The sequence below is a fragment of the Bufo gargarizans genome, chromosome 9 (assembly GCF_014858855.1).
Source record: "Bufo gargarizans isolate SCDJY-AF-19 chromosome 9, ASM1485885v1, whole genome shotgun sequence".
Classification (NCBI taxonomy): domain Eukaryota; kingdom Metazoa; phylum Chordata; class Amphibia; order Anura; family Bufonidae; genus Bufo; species Bufo gargarizans.
In genome coordinates this window covers 49,579,858-49,603,698 of record NC_058088.1, presented here as the reverse complement: position 1 = coordinate 49,603,698, position 23,841 = coordinate 49,579,858, and the positions used below count along the sequence as shown (strand labels likewise).

Here is a 23,841-nt window from a genome sequence, read left to right as displayed (position 1 = left end):
TGTAGTTGCGCCAAAGCTGGAGATCTCTCTGCTGGAGCACAGACAGGTAAGTTAATGACATCTTCCTTCTTAAAATGGTCATTATATCAGGCTATCCTGCTCCAGAGACATCTACTCATCTCATAACTGTGGAGAAACTTCCCAGCAAGTGTTAAATTCTCCTGCAGCGCCTCCACAGGAGAAATGAGGCATTGCATTGTGTCCATTGAAATCAAAGAACTGTATAAAATAAAAGCAAACTGGGCCATCCGGAGGGACAGATACTCTTTATACTCCTTCTTATTGATGAGAGGTCATGAATCTGGAATCTCGTTTATTAACTCAGAATCCTCTAATGGGGTATTTAAAAATGGGGTTTCCAAAGCCGACCACCCCTTTAAATGAAGCACAGAGATAATGGATGACTTGTGCGGCATCATTTTTTATTCATTGTGAAATGCACTACTGACCTGATAACAAGCTGGTCACAATCATACAGAAATTTTTACAAAATAATCCCAGTGTCCGGACCAGAGTCTGGTAGAATCAGCCGTCATAGTGTAAACCTCATGCAAGTAAAAGGTGGATTGTAGTTTTGTTTAGTTTTTTATCAATGTGATAGTTTTTTGTCTTTTTCTTTCTAAATCTTCAAGTTGCTGGTTGAATGTAAACATGCGTTGGTGATGGTATCGTTCACAGTACACAAGTTTCTGAGGGTTCTGTACATCATCATGACGCGGTCAGCATTGGCACTCTCCATGTGAGGTCATAATTCATCATATATCAATGTGATATACCATACGTATCCATAACACAAAAGACAAACCGCAGCCGAGAAATCATACAACAGAAATATGAAGACAATGCAGTGTTCACATTCTTCGAAGTTGCTTTTGTTACAAATGTATCAGCTTTAAAGCAATGTCTTATAATGTTAAAAGAAAAAATCTCTTGTTCCTGATATTTCTAAAATTTTAAATATTTTATATATATTTTTCTTAGCAGGCTACGCAGTCAGTGTTTACACGTAATTCACAGTATTTTAGAATGCACATTGCCCTTCCTTTTTTGGAAATTATATATTTTAGTAAACCATTAGTCCAAAAATCTAATTGTAAAAATGAATATGTTTTACGACTTTTCATCAGTTTTCGTTTGAAATGCACCTCACTCTTCCCTTTGTGAACAGTTCTAAATTTTAGTAAACAAAAACAATTATTAAACAATACAATTATCAAAATGAATATGTTTTGTGACTTTTCATTGTTTTTTTTATAAACCTCATTCTTTCCTTTATGAAAGATTTAAAATTTTAGTAAAACAAAAACAATTAATAAAAAAAATCTAATTGTCAAAATGAATGTTTTGTGACCTTTCATCAGTTTTTTTTTTTAATGCACATCGCTCTTCCCTTTATGAACAATTCAAAATTTTAATAAAACAAAAATGATTAATAAAAAAAAATCTAATTGTCAAAAAGCATACATTTTGTGACTTTTGATCAGAATTTCACTTTGCACATCACCCTTCTTACAAAAAATCTAAATTTTGGGAAAATAAAACCATACAAAGGAAAAGAAATAAGAAATAAAATTGTCAAAATAATTACATTTTGTGATTTTTGATCAATATTTTAGAATGCACATCACTTCCTTTTTGTAAATCTGATATTTTAGTTTAAAAAAATCAATAAATATATGAAATCGTACTATTCAAAATTAAAGATTTTATGATTTTTCCCATGGGAAACTCATTCCCGACACCAGTGGCATACTGTACATAAAGAGGGTTGATTTGTCACAGTCTGATATTTGTTTCCCCTCTATTTGATATTTGGCTCATTCCCATATGCCCAGGTTTGTAATAATGACAGTTCCTCGGAGGAGGGGTGAACCGCACGGATTCTTACCATGCAATAGTTAAGTGCCCTATCTCTTCATGTACCATAGCAGCTGCATGGTTGGCCCCTACTGTATTTATATACACATGTAAAATGGGTAAAATGTTTAAAAATATATTTTTTTCTTTATTTGCTAGATGATTTTGTATATTGTGTAGAATTTTCATTGTATGTAATAAGTTAGGATTGTTGGACACACGTGCAGATCTCCATTGTGTGGGCCGTGGACACAGAGCAAGTAGATGAGCTCTCGGCAATTAAGAACTTGCTTTCTCCAATTAAAGGAGTTGTCCCGTGTCATCTATGGCGTATGACTAGGATATGCCAATAAATGTAAGATAGGTGCTGGTCATAGAGGTGGGACCCGCACTTATCTCCAGTATGAGCACCCTGAAGTAAAGGGAGAGCAAGCCAAGCATGCGCAACCAGCCTCCATTCACTGCTATGGGAGTCCCACAAATTGCCAAGCAATTGCACGGTTAGGTGGCTTGCACGACTTGCTCCCCATTCACTACTATGAGACTTCTGCAAATGTGCGGTGTGCTCTCTATTCACTGGAGATAGGAGCTGGTCTTAAAGGTGAGACCTTCACTAATCTGATATTTCTAGCATATCCTGGAGAAACTGAATGCCATAAATTACCTGGATGGGACAATTCCTTTTAAGACAACCCTATGTTTAAAAATACAGGGACCCTGATCAAATGACCAACACCCCCTCCCCCCCCAGGGTCCAACTTCTGGAACAGCCCTGAATTTCCATGGTCATGACAATACATGGATGATCCGTACGTCTAATATTTTGAGATGTCAATTGTTTGATTTGTGGAAGTAATTGGCTATACAATGTTTATATATTTTTATGATCTGGATCGATACATGTGTTACATATTGTATTACACTATTTGCCATTAGATTTGATTATACTGATGCAATAAACTCACTTTGTGGATCTACCAACGACAAAAGAAATTGTGCCATAAACCCTACATGGAATGTTTTTCACACTTGGATGGATTTTTTTACCGGTTCTGCTGACCAGGCAAATAAAATAAAAATTCTAATAGAAAAATTGCTCATTTCATTTCAATTTGGTTGCAGTTAAATTTACAAATTACAAGTAAAAATTGCCTTGAAAAAATATTAAGAAAAGGTTTATTCTGTGTATAGTTTACATTACATGCCAAGGACGACAGGAAGTGTCATTTATTTTTTTATTAATTTATTTTTTATTTTTCAGGATGGCTTCTTCTGCACTTGGCATTTATTTTTGGCCTCCTGGCAATTCCAGTGCTGTCACAGTAGATTTGTCTCTGCACCAGCATAGTCAATTAATTGGACTTCAATGTCATGGATGAAGGCCATATGGAAGCACAATTAAAAGTTTGTGGGTTTTTTGGTCTTTTTCATGCTTAAGTTAAAAAGATGCAAACTGTTTCAATATTAAATGTTGCTTAAAGGGAATGTATCATCAGAAAACTTATAATGTCTGTTTTAATTTTTTTTGTAACAAGAAAATAATCCTGAATATCACAGTTTTCCTATTGACCAATGGAGCATATAAAACAGGCTGACCTTCCCTGCTCCTTGTATCTCACTCTTCAGCTTTGCTGTGCAGAATGGTGCAGAGTCAGCAGAGTCATCTCATTATTATTAGAGGGAAGGATTAACAGAGTCGCCCTTTTTGCCATTGGACTCAAGCCTATATATGGAGGATAGTAACATTATGCACCCACATAATTATATGTATGTACCCCCCTCCTGTCTCTGTGTCATCTATTCCTAGGCTGTAATAGTCTATCCATTGCAACTGCCATAAAGAGCACACACCCTGCTGCATTGCGTACATTATACAGGAATTAACTGCACGGGCCTCCAATATAGCCGCCCACAACGATGTTTTAAAAAAAAATCTACAAACATTTTTAAAGAAGAACAAACACATTAGTTCCCCTCTAGAGACTGAAATTTCATTAAAAAAAATCAAAGTCCCATCCATGAGACATTCCCTTTAAGTGACTTTTTCCTGCATTTTCATTCATTCGTTTATTTAATAATTCTTCTTATTCTGCACAAAAAAAGTTATGGGCTAAAAATGCAGAAATCAGAGTCATAATCTTCACTTTGATCATTTTCTTCTCCTTAATAAAAACCCTCCCTTTAATTACTTTATAGAATTATATATTAAAATATAAGGCGCCGTCTCCTCTGGGTTTCTATAGGGTTACATAAAATATATTTAAAAGACAAAGTTTTTTTTTCCTTATATGTAAAATGTGGCCATTTCCCAGTGTATTTTATTTTTTTTTACTTTTAAAGTTTAAAGTTTTTGATTTTTATTTTATTTCGCTTTCCTGGTTTTTTTAAATTATTTTATCTTTAATATAATTTTCAGTGTACAACAAAGTTTTGCCCAAGATATAAAATGGCAGTTTTATCAATCCAGACTTTATCCGGAGAACTCCTTCCTGTCGGCCATGTTGATAGAGTCGGTCAGTGGCTTCAGATCCACTAATGAATCTTCTTGCCTTTTTTGTGCTGTCTGTCCCAGGAACATATTAGAAACGCTCATGGCAACTTTATGACTACAATGCACGCTCCGGCTCGTCCAATGTTCAGAGGGACTTCCTGCAAACAACAGAGAGATTTCACGTTTCCACTCTTGCTGCAATCCTAAGTTGCCACTAGAGGGCACTAGAAGTACACAATGAAAAAGCAATAAAAAAGTCACATTTTAACCACTTCAACCCTGCTAGCTAAAACCCCCTTCATGACCAGGCCACTTTTTACACTTCTGCACTACACTACTTTCACCGTTTATCGCTCGGTCATGCAACTTACCACCCAAATGAATTTTACCTCCTTTTCTTCTCACTAATAGAGCTTTCATTTGGTGGTATTTTATTGCTGCTGACATTTTAACTTTTTTTGTTATTAATCAAAATGTAACCATTTTTTTGCAAAAAAATGAAATTTTTCACTTTCAGCTGTAAAATTTTGCAAAAAAAAACGACATCCATATATAAATTTTTCGCCAAATTTATTGTTCTACATGTCTTTGATAAAAAAAAAATGTTTGGGCAAAAAAAAAAATGGTTTGGGTAAAAGTTATAGCGTTTACACACTATGGTACAAAAATGTGAATTTCCGCTTTTTGAAACAGCTCTGACTTTCTGAGCACCTGTCATGATTCCTGAGGTTCTACAATGCCCAAACAGTAGAAAACCCCCACAAATGACCCCATTTCGGAAAGAAGACACCCTAAGGTATTCGCTGATGGGCAAAGTGAGTTCATAGAACTTTTTATTTTTTGTCACAAGTTAGCGGAAAATTATGATTTTTAAATTTTTTTTTTTCCTTACAAAGTCTTATATTCCACTAACTTGCGACAAAAAATTAAAAATTCTAGGAACTCGCCATGCCCCTCACGGAATACCTTGGGGTGTCTTCTTTCTAAAATGGGGTCACTTGTGCGGTAGTTATACTGCCCTGGCAATTTAGGGGCCCAAATGTGTGAGAAGTAGTTTGCAATCAAAATGTGTAAAAAATGGCCTGTGAAATCCGAAAGGTGCACTTTGGAATGTGGGTCCCTTTGCCCACCTTGGCAGCAAAAAAGTGTCACACATCTGGTATCGCCGTACTCAGGAGAAGTTGGGGAATGTGTTTTGGGGTGTCATTTTACATATAACCATGCTGGGTGAGAGAAATATCTTGGCAAAAGACAACTTTTCCATTTTTTTTATACAAAGTTGGCATTTGACCAAGATATTTTTCTCACCCAGCATGGGTATATGTAAAATAACACCCCAAAACACATTCCCCAACTTCTCCTGAGTACGGCGATACCAGATGTGTGCCATTTTTTTGCAGCCTAGGTGGGCAAAGGGGCACATATTCCAAAGTGCACCTTTCGGATTTCGCAGGCCATTTTTTACACATTTTGATTGCAAAGTACTTCTCACACATCTGGGCCCCTAGAATGCCAGGGCAGTATAACTACCCCACAAGTGACCCCATTTTGGAAAGAAGACACCCCAAGGTATTTCGTGAGGGGCATGGCGAGTTCCTAGAATTTTAAATTTTTTGTCACAAGTTAGCGGAAAATGATGATTTTTTTTTATTTTATTTTTTCTTACAAAGTCTCATATTCCACTAACTTGCGACAAAAAATAAAAAATTCGAGGAACTCGCCATGCCCCTCACGGAATACCTTGGGGTGTCTTCTTTCCAAAATGGGGTCACTTGTGGCGTAGTTATACTGCCCTGGCAATTTAGGGGCCCAGATGTGTGAGAAGAACTTTGCAATCTAAATCTGTAAAAAATGACCGGTGAAATCCGAAAGGTGCACTTTGGAATGTGTGCCCCTTTGCCCACCTTGGCAGCAAAAAAGTGTCACACATCTGGTATCGCCGTACTCGGGAGAAGTTGGGGAATGCGTTTTGGGGTGTCATTTTACATATACCTATGCTGGGTGAGAGAAATATCTCGGCAAATGACAACTTTTCCCATTTTTTTATACAAAGTTGGCATTTGACCAAGATATTTATCTCACCCAGTACGTCGATACCAGATGTGTGACACTTTTTTGCAGCCTAGATGCGCAAAGCGGCCCAAATTCCTTTTAGGAGGGCATTTTTAGACATTTGGATCCCAGACTTCTTCTCACGCTTTAGGGCCCATAAAAAGCCAGGGCAGTATAAATACCCCACATGTGACCCCATTTTGGAAAGAAGACAACCCAAGGTATTCAATGAGGGGCCTGGCGAGTTTCATAGAATTTTTTTTTTTGTTGCATAAGTTAGCGGAAATAGATTTTTTTTTGTTTTTTCTCACAAAGTCTCACTTTCCGCTAACTTGGGACAAAAATTTCAATCTTTCATGGACTCAATATGCCCCTCACGGAATACCTTGGGGTGTCTTCTTTCCGAAATGGGGTCACATGTGGGGTATTTATACTGCCCTGGCTTTTTAGGGGCCCTAAAGCGTGAGAAGAAGTCTGGAATATAAATGTCTAAAAATGTTTACGCATTTGGATTCCGTGAGGGGTATGGCGAGTTCATGTGAGATTTTATTTTTTGGACACAAGTTAGTGGAATATGAGACTTTGTAAGAAAAAACAAACAAAAAAAAATTATTTCATGTATCAGTGGATCCGTAAAAATCATCCGGACGTCTGAACGGAGCCTGACAGGGGGGTGATCAATGACAGGGGGGTGATCAGGGAGTCTGTATGGGGTGATCAGTGGTTCATAAAGGGTTAATAAGTGACAGGGGGGGGGTGTAGTGTAGTGTAGTGTTTTGTGTTACTTTACTGAGCTACCTATGTCCTCTGGTGGTCGATCCAAACAAAAGGGACACCAGAGGACCAGGTAGCAGGTATATTAGACGCTGTTATCAAAACAGCGTCTAATATACCTGTTAGGGGTTAAAAAAAAAACATCTCCAGCCTGCCAGCGAGCGATCGCCGCTGGCAGGCTGGAGATCCACTCTCTTACCTTCCGTTCCTGTGAGCGCGCGCGCCTGCGTGCGCGCGTTCACAGGAAATCTCGGCTCTCGCGGGAGGACGCGTATATGCGTCCACCCAGAAGAGCAGGACCGCCGGCAGGACGCAATCCTGCGTACGGCGGTCCGGAGAAGGTTAAGTCCAGGGCTACTACAATAAGTCGCGCGACAAAAAGGGGCCATCTACATTGTGTCATATGTCGAGCAAAATTTTTTGTAATGATACTCAGTGGTGTTGCACTGTGACATGCGACAGTTGCACAGAAATTCAACTTAAATGGATTTTTTGCAACAATCGTGCCGCAGCATGTTGCATGTTGCATGACTTTTCTGCGACAAGAAGTCACGTGACACATGTCGTCGTTCAGCCCTTGCCTAAGGGTAAGTATGAACAGTAATCTTATCACAGACCTGCTTTAGGGATGTTTCACCTTTTTTATGGGGTGTCAACTGAACTTGCCATAAAATAATGACTCATTGGGGTCTCATGTCTGATCACCCTCCCCCAGCAATGCCAAAAATTTAACTACAATGCTATTACGGGAGCTGACCGGTATACAGTTTAGCCTGCTATACTGAAAATATGTAATTAATGGCTTCTTATAGGAAAAGACAAAAAAAAAAAAAAAAGAAACAATATATATAAAACACATATACCTATTTATTCCTACTATTGTCTTAAAATCAACATATATCTCAAAAGGTTCCAATATTTTACATACAAGACCTTATGTAAACCTTAAAATATAGACTTAAAATGGCCAATGTAATAAATTGCTCATATGGTGCTGGTATTGCGATGCTATACAGTCACGCTCCCTCTCTTAGTTCCGTGTGCGGAGCTCACGCACTCTTTGGAACAAAGTTGCACTCCACAGCGGTATTATAATTAATTGCACAATATCTCATGTGTTGTTTTCTTGTAATATATTAATTGTCAAGCAGTCGTCTCGTTATTGCCACTTTCTGTGTTGTGTTCTCTCTTCACAAGACGAGGTTGATACATAGTGCGTTCATTCACTCTTTCAATCAGCACTTACCTTGGATAACATAGAGCACTTCTCCGCTCACCAGACTCCGACATGTGGTGTCACTGGTATCAGGGTACATACGTCTTTGTATCTCTCCCGGATGTCTTGCGCTGCCGATTCCCGTAGTTGGTCTCCACATCGGTGCCGGCTCTTACTTCACCGCGCAAGCGTGTTGAGAGTTCCGAGACGCTGATTGTATTCAGGGCTTTTCCGGCACAGATTGTGTTTTGTAGCAATGCGATTTTTCCTGCTGCCGCAAGTTCTTTGTATCGCTGTGTTCAGATGTCGGCCAGACGCGTTACCTTACTGGTTTCTACCTCAGTGGTCAGAAAGTTATATGAAAAACAAGGGACAAAATCAATCTTTATATTGGCTTGCCCTGATCTATAGAAAACCTGTGTCGGGCTAATGCATTTATATAAAACCTGGACCGGACCGTATATTCACAGCCATCTTACATGCACTATTCAGACGGTGCGGTTTATGTATTCAAAACATATCAAAATTGATTTTATCCAATATTTAAATAAAATTATACACTGGTTCTCGTATCGCCATTTGGCTATAGATAATTTCTCTCCATATGATACTCTGACATAAGCTCCTAGTGTTCATATTTGATGATATTTAATGATTTATCCTTTATAGGACTTTTATATACCGTATTTATAGTCCACATAAAATATAATAAGAATTGAATTTCTTATTATTATAGATTTTTTATTTTTATTCTTCTTATTATTTTTTATTATTATTTTATTTTTATTAGCATTTTTGCATTATTTATTTTTGCATTTTTATATGTATTTTTATTTTATTTATTTTTTATCTAATGTCTCTTTCTATATATAGGGAAGTGCAATAATGTTATATGTAGGAGGTATAAGTGTATCGATTCTGCAGAAATGTGGAATATAAATACGGTATTAAAAGTCCTATAAAAGGACTATACGGTATATAAAAGTCCTATAAAGGATAAATCATTAGATATCATTAAATATGAACACTATGAGCATATGTAAGAGCAGGCATTCTCAAACTGCGGCCCTCCAGCTGTTGCAAAACTACAACTCCCAGCATGCCCGAACAGCCTACAGGTATCAGCCTACAGCAGAGCATTGTGGGAGTTGTAGTTTTACAACAGCTGGAGGGCCGCAGTTTGAGGATGCCTGTGTAAGAGTATCATATGAAGAGAAATTATCTATAGCCAAATGGCAATACGAGAACCAGTGTATCATTTTATTTCAATATTGGATAAAATCTATTTGATATGTTTTGAATACATAAACCGCACCGTCTGACTAGTGCATGTAAGATGGCTGTGAATATACGGTCCGGTCCAGGTTTTATATAAATGCATTAGTCCGATCTAGCCCGACACAGGTTTTTTATAGATCAGGGCAAGCCAATAAAAAAAATTGATTTTGTCCCTCGTTTTTCATATTTGATTAGATTTTTTTTATTTGATTCAACTTTATTGTCATTACACATGTATAAATACAGGGTAACGAAATAAAGTTTGCATCTAATCAGAAGTGCAAAGGGCAGCAGCGCAATAACGTTATATACAGATAAGGAGAGTGTAGAAAGTAGGAACAGTTATTTACAGATTATGTACAAATAAGATAGATATACAGGTGTTTATATTGCTATATAGAGAGCAAATCTACAGATGTGCTGATGTGTATATATGTATACAGATAAACTGTTCTATTGCTATACAGACGGAGAATACACAGATGTACTATGAACAAGATATACAGATGCGCTACGTATATACAAATTTACAGATGTATAGTAAACAGAAACTTTCTGACCACTGAGGAAGAAACCAGTAAGGTAACGCGTCTGGCCGACATCTGAACACAGCGATACAAAGAACTTGCGGCAGCAGGAAAAATCGCATTGCTACAAAACACAATCTGTGCCGGAAAAGCCCTGAATACAATCAGCGTCTCGGAACTCTCAACCCGCATGCGCGGCGAAGTAAGAGCCGGCACCGATGTGCAGACCAACTACGGGAATCGGCAGCACAAGACATCCGCAGCTGTACGGGAGAGATTTGAGAGGACCCTCTATTAACCCCTATGCAGACTCCTAACGCCCCCTGGATTGTGGGGATTACACATTACCTGCGTCCACTCATTGGTTTGTGCATCATAAGATTCCACCGTATTAAGATATGTCTGTCCATCGTATCCGCCCACAGCGTACAGTCTGTCACCAAGAGAACAAACGCCAACTGCATCCCGAGGAACGCTCAGCGGCGCCACCGTCGTCCAGATGTCAGTTTTAGGATCATATCTACAATGAGAAACACAATAGAATACAACTAAAACAACACTTGGGGTACAGGATAATGAGACTGACACTTGGGGTACAGGATGATGACGCTGACACTCTGGGTACAGGATAATGACGCTGACACTCGGGGTACAGGATAATGACACTGACACTCGGGGTACAGGATAATGACACTGACACTTGGGGTACAGGATAATGACACTGACACTCGGGGTACAGGACAATGACACTGACACCCGGGGTGCAGGATAATGACGCTGACACTCGGGGTACAGGATAATGACGCTGACACTCGGGGTACAGGATAATGACGCTGACACTTGGTGTACAGGATGATGACACTGACACTCGGGGTACAGGATAATGACACTGACACTCGGGGTACAGGATAATGACACTGACACTCGGGGTACAGGATAATGACACTGACACTCGGGGTACAGGATAATGACACTGATACTTGGGGTACAGGATAATGAGACTGACACTTGGGGTACAGGATAATGACGCTGACACTCGGGGTACAGGATAATGAAACTGACACTCGGGGTACAGGATAATGACACTGACACTTGGGGTACAGGATAATGACACTGACACTTGGGGTACAGGATAATGACACACTACACTCGGGGTACAGGATAATGACACTGACACTCGGGGTACAGGATAATGACACTGACACTCGGGGTACAGGATAATGACACTGACACTTGGGGTACAGGATAATGACACACTACACTCGGGGTACAGGATAATGACACACTGACACTCGGGGTACAGGATAATGACACTGACACTCGGGGTAAAGGATAATGACACTGACACTTGGGGTGCAGGATAATGACACTGACACTTGGGGTACAGGATAATGACACTGACACTCGGGGTACAGGATAATGACACTGACACTCGGGGTACAGGATAATGACACTGACACTCGGGGTACAGGATAATGACACTGACACTTGGGGTACAGGATAATGACGCTGACACTCGGGGTACAGGATAATGACGCTGACACTCGGGGTACAGGATAATGACGCTGACACTCGGGGTACAGGATAATGAAACTGACACTCTGGGTACAGGATAATGACACTGACACTTAGGGTACAGGATAATAACACGCTGACACTCTGGGTACAGGATAATGACACTGACACTCGGGGTACAGGATAATGACACTGACACTCGGTGTACAGGATGATGACACTGACACTCGGGGTACAGGATAATGACACTGACACTCGGGGTACAGGATAATGACACTGACACTCTGGGTAAAGGATAATGACGCTGACACTCTGGGTACAGGATAATGACGCTGACACTCGGGGTACAGGATAATGACACGCTGACACTCGGGGAACAGGATAATGACACTGACTCTCGGGGTACAGGATAATGACGCTGACACTCGGGGTACAGGATAATGACGCTGACACTCGGGGTACAGGATAATGACGCTGACACTCGGGGTACAGGATACTGACACTGACACTCGGTGTACAGGATAATGACACTGACACTCGGGGTACAGGATAATGACACTGACACTCGGGGTACAGGATAATGACGCTGACACTCGGGGTACAGGATAATGACATGCTGACACTTGGGGTGCAGGATAATGACACTGACACTTGGGGTACAGGATAACGACATGCTGACACTTGGGGTACAGGATACTGACGCTGACACTCGGGGTACGGGATAATGACGCTGACACTCGGGGTACGGGATAATGACGCTGACACTCGGGGTACGGGATAATGACGCTGACACTCGGGGTACAGGATACTGACACTGACACTCGGGGTACAGGATGATGACACTGACACTTGGGGTACAGGATAATGACGCTGACACTCGGGGTACAGGATAATGACGCTGACACTCGGGGTACAGGATAATGACGCTGACACTTGGGGTACAGGATAATGACACTGACACTTGGGGTACAGGATAATGACACTGACACTTGGGGTACAGGATAATAACACGCTGACACTCGGGGTACAGGATGATGACACTGACACTCGGGGTACAGGATAATGACACTGACACTCGGGGTACAGGATAATGACACTGACACTCGGGGTACAGGATAATGACACTGACACTTGGTGTACAGGATGATGACACTGACACTCGGGGTACAGGATAATGACACTGACACTCGGGGTACAGGATAATGACACTGACACTCTGGGTAAAGGATAATGACGCTGACACTCTGGGTACAGGATAATGACGCTGACACTCGGGGTACAGGATAATGACACGCTGACACTCGGGGTACAGGATAATGACACTGACACTCGGGGTACAGGATAATGACGCTGACACTCGGGGTACAGGATAATGACGCTGACACTCGGGGTACAGGATAATGACGCTGACACTCGGGGTACAGGATACTGACACTGACACTCGGTGTACAGGATAATGACACTGACACTCGGGGTACAGGATAATGACGCTGACACTCGGGGTACAGGATAATGACGCTGACACTCGGGGTACAGGATAATGACATGCTGACACTTGGGGTGCAGGATAATGACACTGACACTTGGGGTACAGGATAATGACACTGACACTTGGGGTACAGGATAATGACATGCTGACACTTGGGGTACAGGATAATGACACTGACACTTGGGGTACAGGATACTGACGCTGACACTCGGGGTACGGGATAATGACGCTGACACTCGGGGTACGGGATAATGACGCTGACACTCGGGGTACAGGATACTGACACTGACACTCGGGGTACAGGATGATGACACTGACACTTGGGGTACAGGATAATGACGCTGACACTCGGGGTACAGGATAATGACGCTGACACTTGGGGTACAGGATAATGACGCTGACACTTGGGGTACAGGATAATGACACTGACACTTGGGGTACAGGATAATGGCACTGACACTCGGGGTACAGGATAATGACGCTGACACTCGGGGTACAGGATAATGACGCTGACACTCGGGGTACAGGATACTGACACTCGGGGTACAGGATAATGACACTGACACTCGGGGTACAGGATACTGACACTTGGGGTACAGGATAATGACACTGACACTTGGGGTACAGGATAATGACACTGACACTTGGGGTACAGGATAATGGCACTGACACTCGGGGTACAGGATAATGACGCTGACACTCGGGGTACAGGATAATGACGCTGACACTCGGGGTACAGGATACTGACACTCGGGGTACAGGATAATGACACTGACACTCGGGGTACAGGATACTGACACTTGGGGTACAGGATAATGACACTGACACTCGGGGTACAGGATAATGACGCTGACACTTGGGGTACAGGATAATGACACTGACACTTGGGGTACAGGATAATGACACTGACACTCGGCATACAAGATAATGACACTGACACTCGGGGTACAGGATAATGACATTGACACTTGGGGTACAGGATAATGACACTGACACTCGGGGTACAGGATACTGACACTTGGGGTACAGGATACTGACACTCGGGGTACAGGATAATGACACTGACACTTCAGGGGCAGTTATGATTTTCAGGTTTTTCTTTTGGTTGGTGTTCAGAAATCTTTTTGGGGTGACACATGTAATAAAAGGGGCTTTGGGGTGAATATTATTTCAGACTTTTCGCTGGACTTTGGAGATATTAATATCTGTTATACTGTATAACAATCTGCCCCGATGACATTTGGAATCTGGGGGGGGGGGGGGGGGACAGCAGAATTCACCCGATCCAGGACCCCGCCCAGTAATTATATATCTCCTGCCGCCCGGTGACCCACTGCTGCCTGTGGGCGCTGCCTCTGCTCCGCTCACCTCTCCATGCAGTCTGACAGCCGAGAACATAGGTTTGATGCTGGCGCATCATGGCCCCCAACGGCGTACAGGAATCCATTGTACGTAGCCACCCCCACGCCTCCCCGCCGCTTGGACATGGGCGCACACATGCTCCACTTGTTCGTGTGAGGATCAAAACATTCCATGGATTTAAGACAGGAGCTGCCGTCTCTTCCCCCGACAGCGTACAATCTGGGGGGGCAAGAAAAAAATACATGTAGAAGACATCAGAAAACATATCAGACTCATCACAAAAAGTTCTGCGACATTGTCAATATTGCATTTCAATTCCTCCATCAGTGAATGGGAACATAAAGGCTATGGACACCTTCCGGGGCAATTTCTTTTTATTATTGTATTTTACTCATTTTGGGCTCATTTTTTTTTTTCAATTGGTCTTTAATAGGAAATATTTAGCCGTTGTATCACAAAGGTTTACCTGTTTTTCTACCTGTGTGAATCGTACTTTCACTTTCACTTTGTGCCGATCATCTAATAATCCTTATCTCTAATTTACTAAGTAAGATAAGAATGGGTGATAATAAGTGTTTATAATTTCAGAGATAAGGAGCCGTCAGCTGAGCTGCCTGACGGAACAGTGTGAAGAGTCATATCCTGCTACTACACTATCTCAGCCCTGGCCAGTGATGTCACCTTCATCAGTCACATGGCCAGTGATGTCACCTTCATCAGTCACATGGCCAGTGATGTCACATTCATCAGTCACATGGCAAGTGATGTCACATTCATCAGTCACATGGCCAGTGATGTCACCTTCATCAGTCACATGGCCAGTGATGTCACCTTCATCAGTCACATGGCCAGTGATGTCACATTCATCAGTCACATGGCCAGTGATGTCACCTTCGTCAGTCACATGGCCAGTGATGTCACATTCATCAGTCACATGGCCAGTGATGTCACCTTCATCAGTCACATGGCCAGTGATGTCACATTCATCAGTCACATGGCAAGTGATGTCACATTCATCAGTCACATGGCGAGTGATATCACCTTCATCAGTCACATGGCCAGTGATGTCACCTTCATCAGTCACATGGCCAGTGATGTCACATTCATCAGTCACATGGCCAGTGATGTCACCTTCGTCAGTCACATGGCCAGTGATGTCACATTCATCAGTCACATGGCCAGTGATGTCACATTCATATCACATGGCCAGTGATGTCACTTTCATCAGTCACATGGCCAGTGATGTCACATTCACCAGTCACATGGCCAGTGATGTCACTTTCATCAGTCACATGGCCAGTGATGTCACATTCATCAGTCACATGGCCAGTGATGTCACATTCATCAGTCACATGGCCAGTGATGTCACATTCATCAGTCACATGGCAAGTGATGTCACCTCTATCAGTCACATGGCCAGTGATGTCACCTTCATCAGTCACATGGCCAGTGATGTCACCTTCGTCAGTCACATGGCCAGTGATGTCACATTCCTCAGTCACATGGCCAGTGATGTCACCTTCGTCAGTCACATGGCCAGTGATGTCACATTCATCAGTCACATGGCCAGTGATGTCACCTTCATCAGTCACATGGCCAGTGATGTCACTTTCATCAGTCACATGGCCAGTGATGTCACATTCATCAGTCACATGGCCAGTGATGTCACATTCATCAGTCACATGGCCAGTGATGTCACCTTCATCAGTCACATGGCCAGTGATGTTACATTCATCAGTCACATGGCAAGTGATGTCACATTCATCAGTCACATGGCAAGTGATGTCACATTCATCAGTCACATGGCCAATGATGTCACCTTCATCAGTCACATGGCCAGTGATGTCACATTCATCAGTCACATGGCCAGTGATGTCACATTCATGTCACATGGCCAGTGATGTCACTTTCATCAGTCACATGGCCAGTGATGTCACATTCATCAGTCACATGGCCAGTGATGTCACTTTCATCAGTCACATGGCCAGTGATGTCACATTCATCAGTCACATGGCCAGTGATGTCACCTTCATCAGTCACATGGCCAGTGATGTCACATTCATCAGTCACATGGCCAGTGATGTCACATTCATCAGTCACATGGCCAGTGATGTCACATTCATCAGTCACATGGCCAGTGATGTCACCTTCGTCAGTCACATGGCCAGTAATGTCACATTCATCAGTCACATGGCCAGTGATGTCACATTCATCAGTCACATGGCAAGTGATGTCACCTTCGTCAGTCACATGGCCAGTGATGTCACATTCATCAGTCACATGGCCAGTGATGTCACCTTCATCAGTCACATGGCCAGTGATGTCACTTTCATCAGTCACATGGCCAGTGATGTCACATTCATCAGTCACATGGCCAGTGATGTCACCTTCATCAGTCACATGGCCAGTGATGTTACATTCATCAGTCACATGGCAAGTGATGTCACATTCATCAGTCACATGGCCAATGATGTCACCTTCATCAGTCACATGGCCAGTGATGTCACATTCATCAGTCACATGGCCAGTGATGTCACATTCATGTCACATGGCCAGTGATGTCACTTTCATCAGTCACATGGCCAGTGATGTCACCTTCATCAGTCACATGGCCAGTGATGTCACCTTCATCAGTCACATGGCCAATGATGTCACCTTCATCAGTCACATGGCCAGTGATGTCACATTCATCAGTCACATGGCCAGTGATGTCACATTCATGTCACATGGCCAGTGATGTCACTTTCATCAGTCACATGGCCAGTGATGTCACATTCATCAGTCACATGGCCAGTGATGTCACTTTCATCATTCACATGGCCAGTGATGTCACATTCATCAGTCACATGGCCAGTGATGTCACCTTCATCAGTCACATGGCCAGTGATGTCACATTCATCAGTCACATGGCCAGTGATGTCACATTCATCAGTCACATGGCAAGTGATGTCACATTCATCAGTCACATGGCAAGTGATGTCACCTTCATCAGTCACATGGCCAGTGATGTCACCTTCATCAGTCACATGGCCAGTGATGTCACCTTCATCAGTCACATGGCTTTAAGATACATTTATAAAAAACAGGAGACTCCCTTTTGGTTTTTTTTAGTTTTTTTTTTCATCAAGAAGGTCTTCTCGGCAGCCTGCGTTGTCTCATGAGGTGGAGCAGTCTTTAGTGCTGCCCTGGCTTTCCTCTGCCGCTATTTTAATTACTACAAACTGTGCAAATTTGCTCATCTGGTACCCGCTAGTCTCAAAAAGCTGGAGTCACCATCAGGCGCTGCATTACCGGAGTCTATGTTTCCGCAGTGACGGGACTTACTTCGTCACGGCTGGAGAAAGTTATTTTGGCGCGAGACCCTGCAGAGTGCGCCAGCCATGGTGGTAACCTCAGAGGGGCACCAGATGGGTGAAGTACATTCGGTAGTATAATGAGTGGTCAATTTACTGACGCCTTCCCCGCATACAGATGTCCCTGGTGACCGTTTTGTATATTTGGCGGTTTCCTGTGTTAGAAGCAGGGATGAATGGCGGGTGATTGTGATATTGTTCTGTATACACTGGAGCGGGAGCGAGACGACAAGTGCACATTCAGTCCGCAGCTGCTCACAATGGGCGCAGCTCTGAGGGAAAATAAAATCTGCTGTCAATGCGTTTCCGGAAAACTGCTTAGCGCTGGAATCTTCAGACATTATTAAATAACCTCCTATATTTATCGTTGCCGCGGACTCCACCGCAGCGGGATGATTCCACCATCTGATAGGCCGGAGGGAGTCAATTAAAAGTGGAAATATTAGGCATCTGGTCCTTAAAGGGCTGGCGTCAAGTCTTCTAAAAAAGAAGCTCTACTCTTCAACTTAAGACCCCTGCTTCTTGTCAGTGAATGGGGAACGGCCCACAATCCACTCATCGCGTATTTCTCACAGCTGAGGGTCTGTTATAATGCATCAGTGAAGACCAGGGATCAGCAACCTTCGGCACTCCAGCTGCCGTAAAAACTATAACTCCCAGCATGCAAACATGCTTGGCTGTTCTTAGGAGTTGTAGGCTGCTGATCCCTGGTATAGACAATCCCATGGGAGCTAAACTAATCTCTCTCCTGCCTTAAACTACTACCTCACACAGCTGAAGGTTTGTTGCAGTGTATCAGGGTGAACAATCAGCTTTGAGTTAAAGACGGCAGCCAAAGCACAAACTTCTCTTCTGTCTGTCTTTTAGCTCTTTCAGAAAGTGATACATTGTAACAAGCCCATCAGCTGTGTGAGCAGTAAGGCCTCATTCACACGTCAGTGTTCGGTCAGTGATTTTCATCAGTGATTGTGAGCCAAAACCAGAAGTAGGTCTAAACACAGAACAGATGCCGATTACTTCATCATGAAACGTAATTCTTTGTAATTAGCGGGTGCAATGAACGGTGATTGCACCGCCCCTGTCATTGAACCCCTTAGATGCCACGTTCATCACTGATCGCGGCATCTGAGATGAACATTGTGGGCTTTCAGGGGTTAATCCGGTGTGAAATAAAAAATACTCACCTTATCCACCCTATTGCGTAGAGGCTGCCGTGGCCATCTTGATTTAAGACACCGCGCTGTGGCCTGTACGCAGCAAATGGATGAGGAGAGATTTATTTTTTTCCCCCCATTTCAGGGAAAATCGATTAGTTACAACGAAGCACAAGGAAATTCGACTCCGCAGCGAATCGAATTTTCCCTTAAAATTCGGATCGAAGTCCACTTCAGATACTTCAATTCACTCAAACCCTAGTGATGATGTCACCACGCCCGGCCAGCACGATGACGTGGTGATGTCACACGTCAGCGATCGTGAGATTTGGTGCATTTTCTTCAATCAAGATGGCCATGGCGGCCTCTCCGGGATCAAATAGATTTACCGCCATTTCAGGAAAAATGGATTTTGAAACCACGAAGCGCCAAGAAATCCAGATTCGTGACCAATTGAATTTTTCCTGAAATTCGGATTGAATTCCACTTTGTCAAATTCTATTTGCACGCCACTAATTGTGAGCCAAAACCGGGAGCGGAGCCTCCAGAGGTGACGGAAGGATTTCCTCCTGTTCTGCGTTCAGCTCAAAATCACTGATGGAAATAACTGAGCAAATAACTGAAGTGTGAACTCAGCCTAATGAGTTGGCAGCACTTGTTCCTGGCTCTTTTTTCTACAGTTTTGCTGCACATTTCTTCTTCGGATGCGCAGGATTCCTGAGTTCATCAGTTGAGTTGAAAAGGATTTGCATCCAGTATTTCTGCTCTGCCTTTACATCAGTACGGTATAGCTGTATATGGCGCTCTGCTCTAATGTTTGCTACACCAGTATTTCACCACTAGGTGTCAGCATTGTCCTAAGATTCCTGACCCATCCCAGGAACTGCCCTTGCAGCACGACCATCAGTCCAGTGGTTACTAATGTTGCAGTTACATCTCTGATCCCATTTGCTCCAGTGACACATTGTCAGTGTTTTGCAGAAAAGTGTCAATGTTTTTTTGTTACAAACAGACCAAAATAAACAAAAGCAACTTGTGAGATCTGAAGGGTTAACTAGATGTTACATAGTATACCAGTTAGGGATGAGCGAATCGACCTCGGATGAAACATCCGGAGTCGATTTGCATAAAACTCTGTTTCAATACTGTACGGAGCGAGCGCTTCATACACTATTATCATTATTATTACTATTATTATCCCACCTCATCCCTAACCTCACCACAGTGTTTATCCCAGCACTAACTCATCTCTTCAACCTATCACTAACCTCTGGGGTCTTCCCCTCTGCTTTTAAACATGCTACCATTACACCCATCCTCAAAAAGCCTTCACTTGACCCATCTTCTTTGTCCAGTTATTGCCCCATATCACTTCTTTCTTTTGCCTTAAAGCTACTTGAACAACATGTCCATTGGGAACTGTCCTCTCATCTCTCCTCCTGCTCCCTCTTTGACCGCCTACAATCTGGCTTCCGACCCCACCACTCGACTGAGACTGCCCTTACCAAAGTCACCAATGAGCTACTGACAGCCAAAACCAAGAAACAATACTGTGTCCTCCTTCTCATTGACCTGTCCTCTGCCTTCTCCATTACTGTGTCCTCCTTCTCCTTGACCTGTCCTCTGCCTTCTCCATTACTGTGTCCTCCTTCTCCTTGACCTGTCCTCTGCCTTCTCTATTACTGTGTCCTCCTTCTCCTTGACCTGTCCTCTGCCTTCTCCATTACTGTGTCCTCCTTCTCCTTGACCTGTCCTCTGCCTTCTCCATTACTGTGTCCTCCTTCTCCTTGACCTGTCCTCTGCCTTCTCCATTACTGTGTCCTCCTTCTCATTGACCTGTCCTCTGCCTTCTCCATTACTGTGTCCTCCTTCTCCTTGACCTGTTCTCTGCCTTCTCCATTACTGTGTCCTCCTTCTCCTTGACCTGTCCTCTGCCTTCTCCATTACTGTGTCCTCCTTCTCCTTGACCTGTCCTCTGCCTTCTCCATTACTGTGTCCTCCTTCTCCTTGACCTGTCCTCTGCCTTCTCCATTACTGTGTCCTCCTTCTCCTTGACCTGTCCTCTGCCTTCTCCATTACTGTGTCCTCCTTCTCCTTGACCTGTCCTCTGCCTTCTCCATTACTGTGTCCTCCTTCTCCTTGACCTGTCCTCTGCCTTCTCCATTACTGTGTCCTCCTTCTCCTTGACCTGTCCTCTGCCTTTGACACTTTCGACCACTCCCTTCTGTTGCAAACTCTCTCATCTCTTTGCATCACTGACCCGGAACGGCACGGACAGCCTTCAATATAAATGCCTATTCTTGTTCGCAAAGCGCAGACAAGAATAGGACATGCTATTTTATTTTTTTGCGGGGCCACAGAACGGAGCAACAGATGCGGACAGCACACGGAGTGTGGACCCAAACAACGACTGTGTGCATGAGGCCTTATGCTGACGACACACAGATCTACCTCTCTGGTCCAGACATCACCACCTTACTATCCAGAATCCCACAATGTCTATCTTCTATATCATCCTTCTTCGCCTTTCGGTTTCTAAAACTCAACATGGATAAAACAGAATTCATCATCTTCCCCAACAGACCTATCACGATCAATGGCTGCGCACTCTCCCCCCTCAACCAAGTCCGCCTCCTTGGAGTGACCTTGGATTCTGCCCTCTCCTTCCGACCGCACATCCAAGCCCTTTCCACCACCTGCCGCCTCCAACTCAAAAACATCTCCCGCATCCGCGCTTTCCTCAACTTTGAATGTGCGAAAATGCTTGTACATGCCCTCATCATCTCCCGCCTAGACTACTGCAACACTCTCCTCTGTGGCCTTCCATCTAGCACGCTCGCACCCCTCCAATTTATCCTCAACTCCGCTGCCCGACTAATCCACCTCTCACCTTATTACTCCTCTGCCTCTCCCCTCTGCCAATCCCTTCACTCGATCCCCATTGCCCAGCGAATTCAGTTCAAAGTACTGACAAACACATACAAGGCCGTCCACAACCTGTCCCCTCCCTACATCTCTGAGCTACTTTCCCGATACACCCCCACACGCACTCTCCGATCCTCACAAGACCTCCTTCTCTCCTCTCCTCTTGTCACCTCTTCCCACAATCGCCTCAAAGATTTCTCCCGTGCATCCCCCATACTCTGGAACTCGCTACCCCAACATATCAGACTCACCTACAGGGGAATCCTTCAAAAGAAACCTGAAAACCCACCTCTTCAGACAAGCCTCCAACCAGTGACCCTGCTGCCTCTATACCACCACAACCAGCTTCACCCGCACCTACTGTGTCCTTCTCCCATACCATGTAGATTGTACGCCTCGCGGGCAGGGCCCTCTCTCCTTCTGTACCAGTCTGTAACTCATCTTGTTTATGATTAGTGCACTTGTCTGTATCATGTATGTGCTCCGCTTATCATATGTACAGCGCTATGGAATGAATGGCGCTCTAATAATAAATAATAATAATATTAGAATGTATTGGCTCAGATGAGCCAAAGTTATTACTTTGTGAAGACTCGCGAGACTTTGGGTAATAATTTAAAAAATTAATTTCTACTGTAAAAAAACTTTTTCAGACTCAGGTTCAGTTCCAAGGTACCACTTGGAACCGAACCCGAGTTTGTGAAATGTTTTTTTTACAGTACAAAATAATATATGAAGTTATTATTAAAGGTCTCGCGAGACTTCGCGAAGTAATAACTTCGGCTCATTGAATACTGTACAGCGCCCGCCCCGTACAGTATTCTAAATAAGTATTATGAGAATCGACTTGGGATGTTTCATCTGAAGTCGATTCGCTCATCCCTAATTATAACCTTGCCTGTCTTAGGCCTTATTCACACATCCATGTAGGTGATGAAATCTATAATCAGAGGGTCAGTGATTCAACCATGAAGATTTCCGTGAAGAATCCGTGTTTAGGGCTCATGCACACGGCTGTAAGTGTTTTGCGGTCTGCAAATCGCAGACACTACACAGCTGAAAATTAATTTTCAGAGCACCTCCTCTAACTGGTCTGTGAAACATGGACAAAACACGGATGGTGCCCAAGTCGGGTCCCTGTTTTTCATGGACCCATACGATATAATGGGGGTGATGGTTCCCTAAACACAGATACAAATAGAGCAGGAATCCGTGCTAAAACCACAAACCCACAGAGCGTGCTAAAACACGGATGTGTGAACACACCCATTAAATGAATTTGTACACGTGTGGTTTCTTTGGAGAACATGGACAGCAGCACACATCCGTGACTTAGGCCGGGTTCACTTATTTTTTACATGTTCTGATCCATCAATAAAAGTCCTGCATGCAGAAGAATGGAAAAATAAAGGGTGATGTGAACCCGGCCTTACTGATATGTGAATAAGGCCTTAGAGGGGATTAGACGGGTGCAGCTGATTATCCTACGAGAGGAAGAGCAGCAATTAAACTGAAAAAGTATAATATTTTGGTTTCTTTGGCACAACTTGGCCGTTCCATGATATGCATGTAAAGAAGGTTACAAGCTCCTCTTCCATGAGACGATGTGATCCTGAGTCTTGAGTATTTAAGGGCACCTGTGGAACGTGCTATCTTCCATCTTCAGTTCAGAGCTGGACCCTGGGGAGATACTTGATACTTCCGAGGGTTTTTCATTTGCTGTTATTTCGTTTTTATTTTTGCTCAAAATTAGAGTTGAGCGAACACCTGGATGTTCGGGTTCGAGAAGTTCGGCCGAACATCCCGGAAATGTTCGGGTTCGGGATCCGAACCCGATCCGAACTTCGT

At 43.3% G+C, this 23,841-nt stretch overlaps 1 protein-coding gene across 1 annotated transcript in view; it reads right to left on the bottom strand.

Annotated features, from left to right (window-relative positions):
• Nucleotides 1–413: 413 nt before the first annotated feature.
• Nucleotides 414–23,841, bottom strand: part of LOC122919777 (kelch-like protein 4) — an 83,848-nt gene continuing 60,420 nt past the window's right edge. The window contains 3 exon segments of the mRNA XM_044268961.1: nt 414–4,506; nt 10,544–10,715; nt 14,568–14,780. Coding sequence (XP_044124896.1) covers nt 4,447–4,506; nt 10,544–10,715; nt 14,568–14,780 — 445 coding nt within the window. The 3' untranslated portion in view covers nt 414–4,446.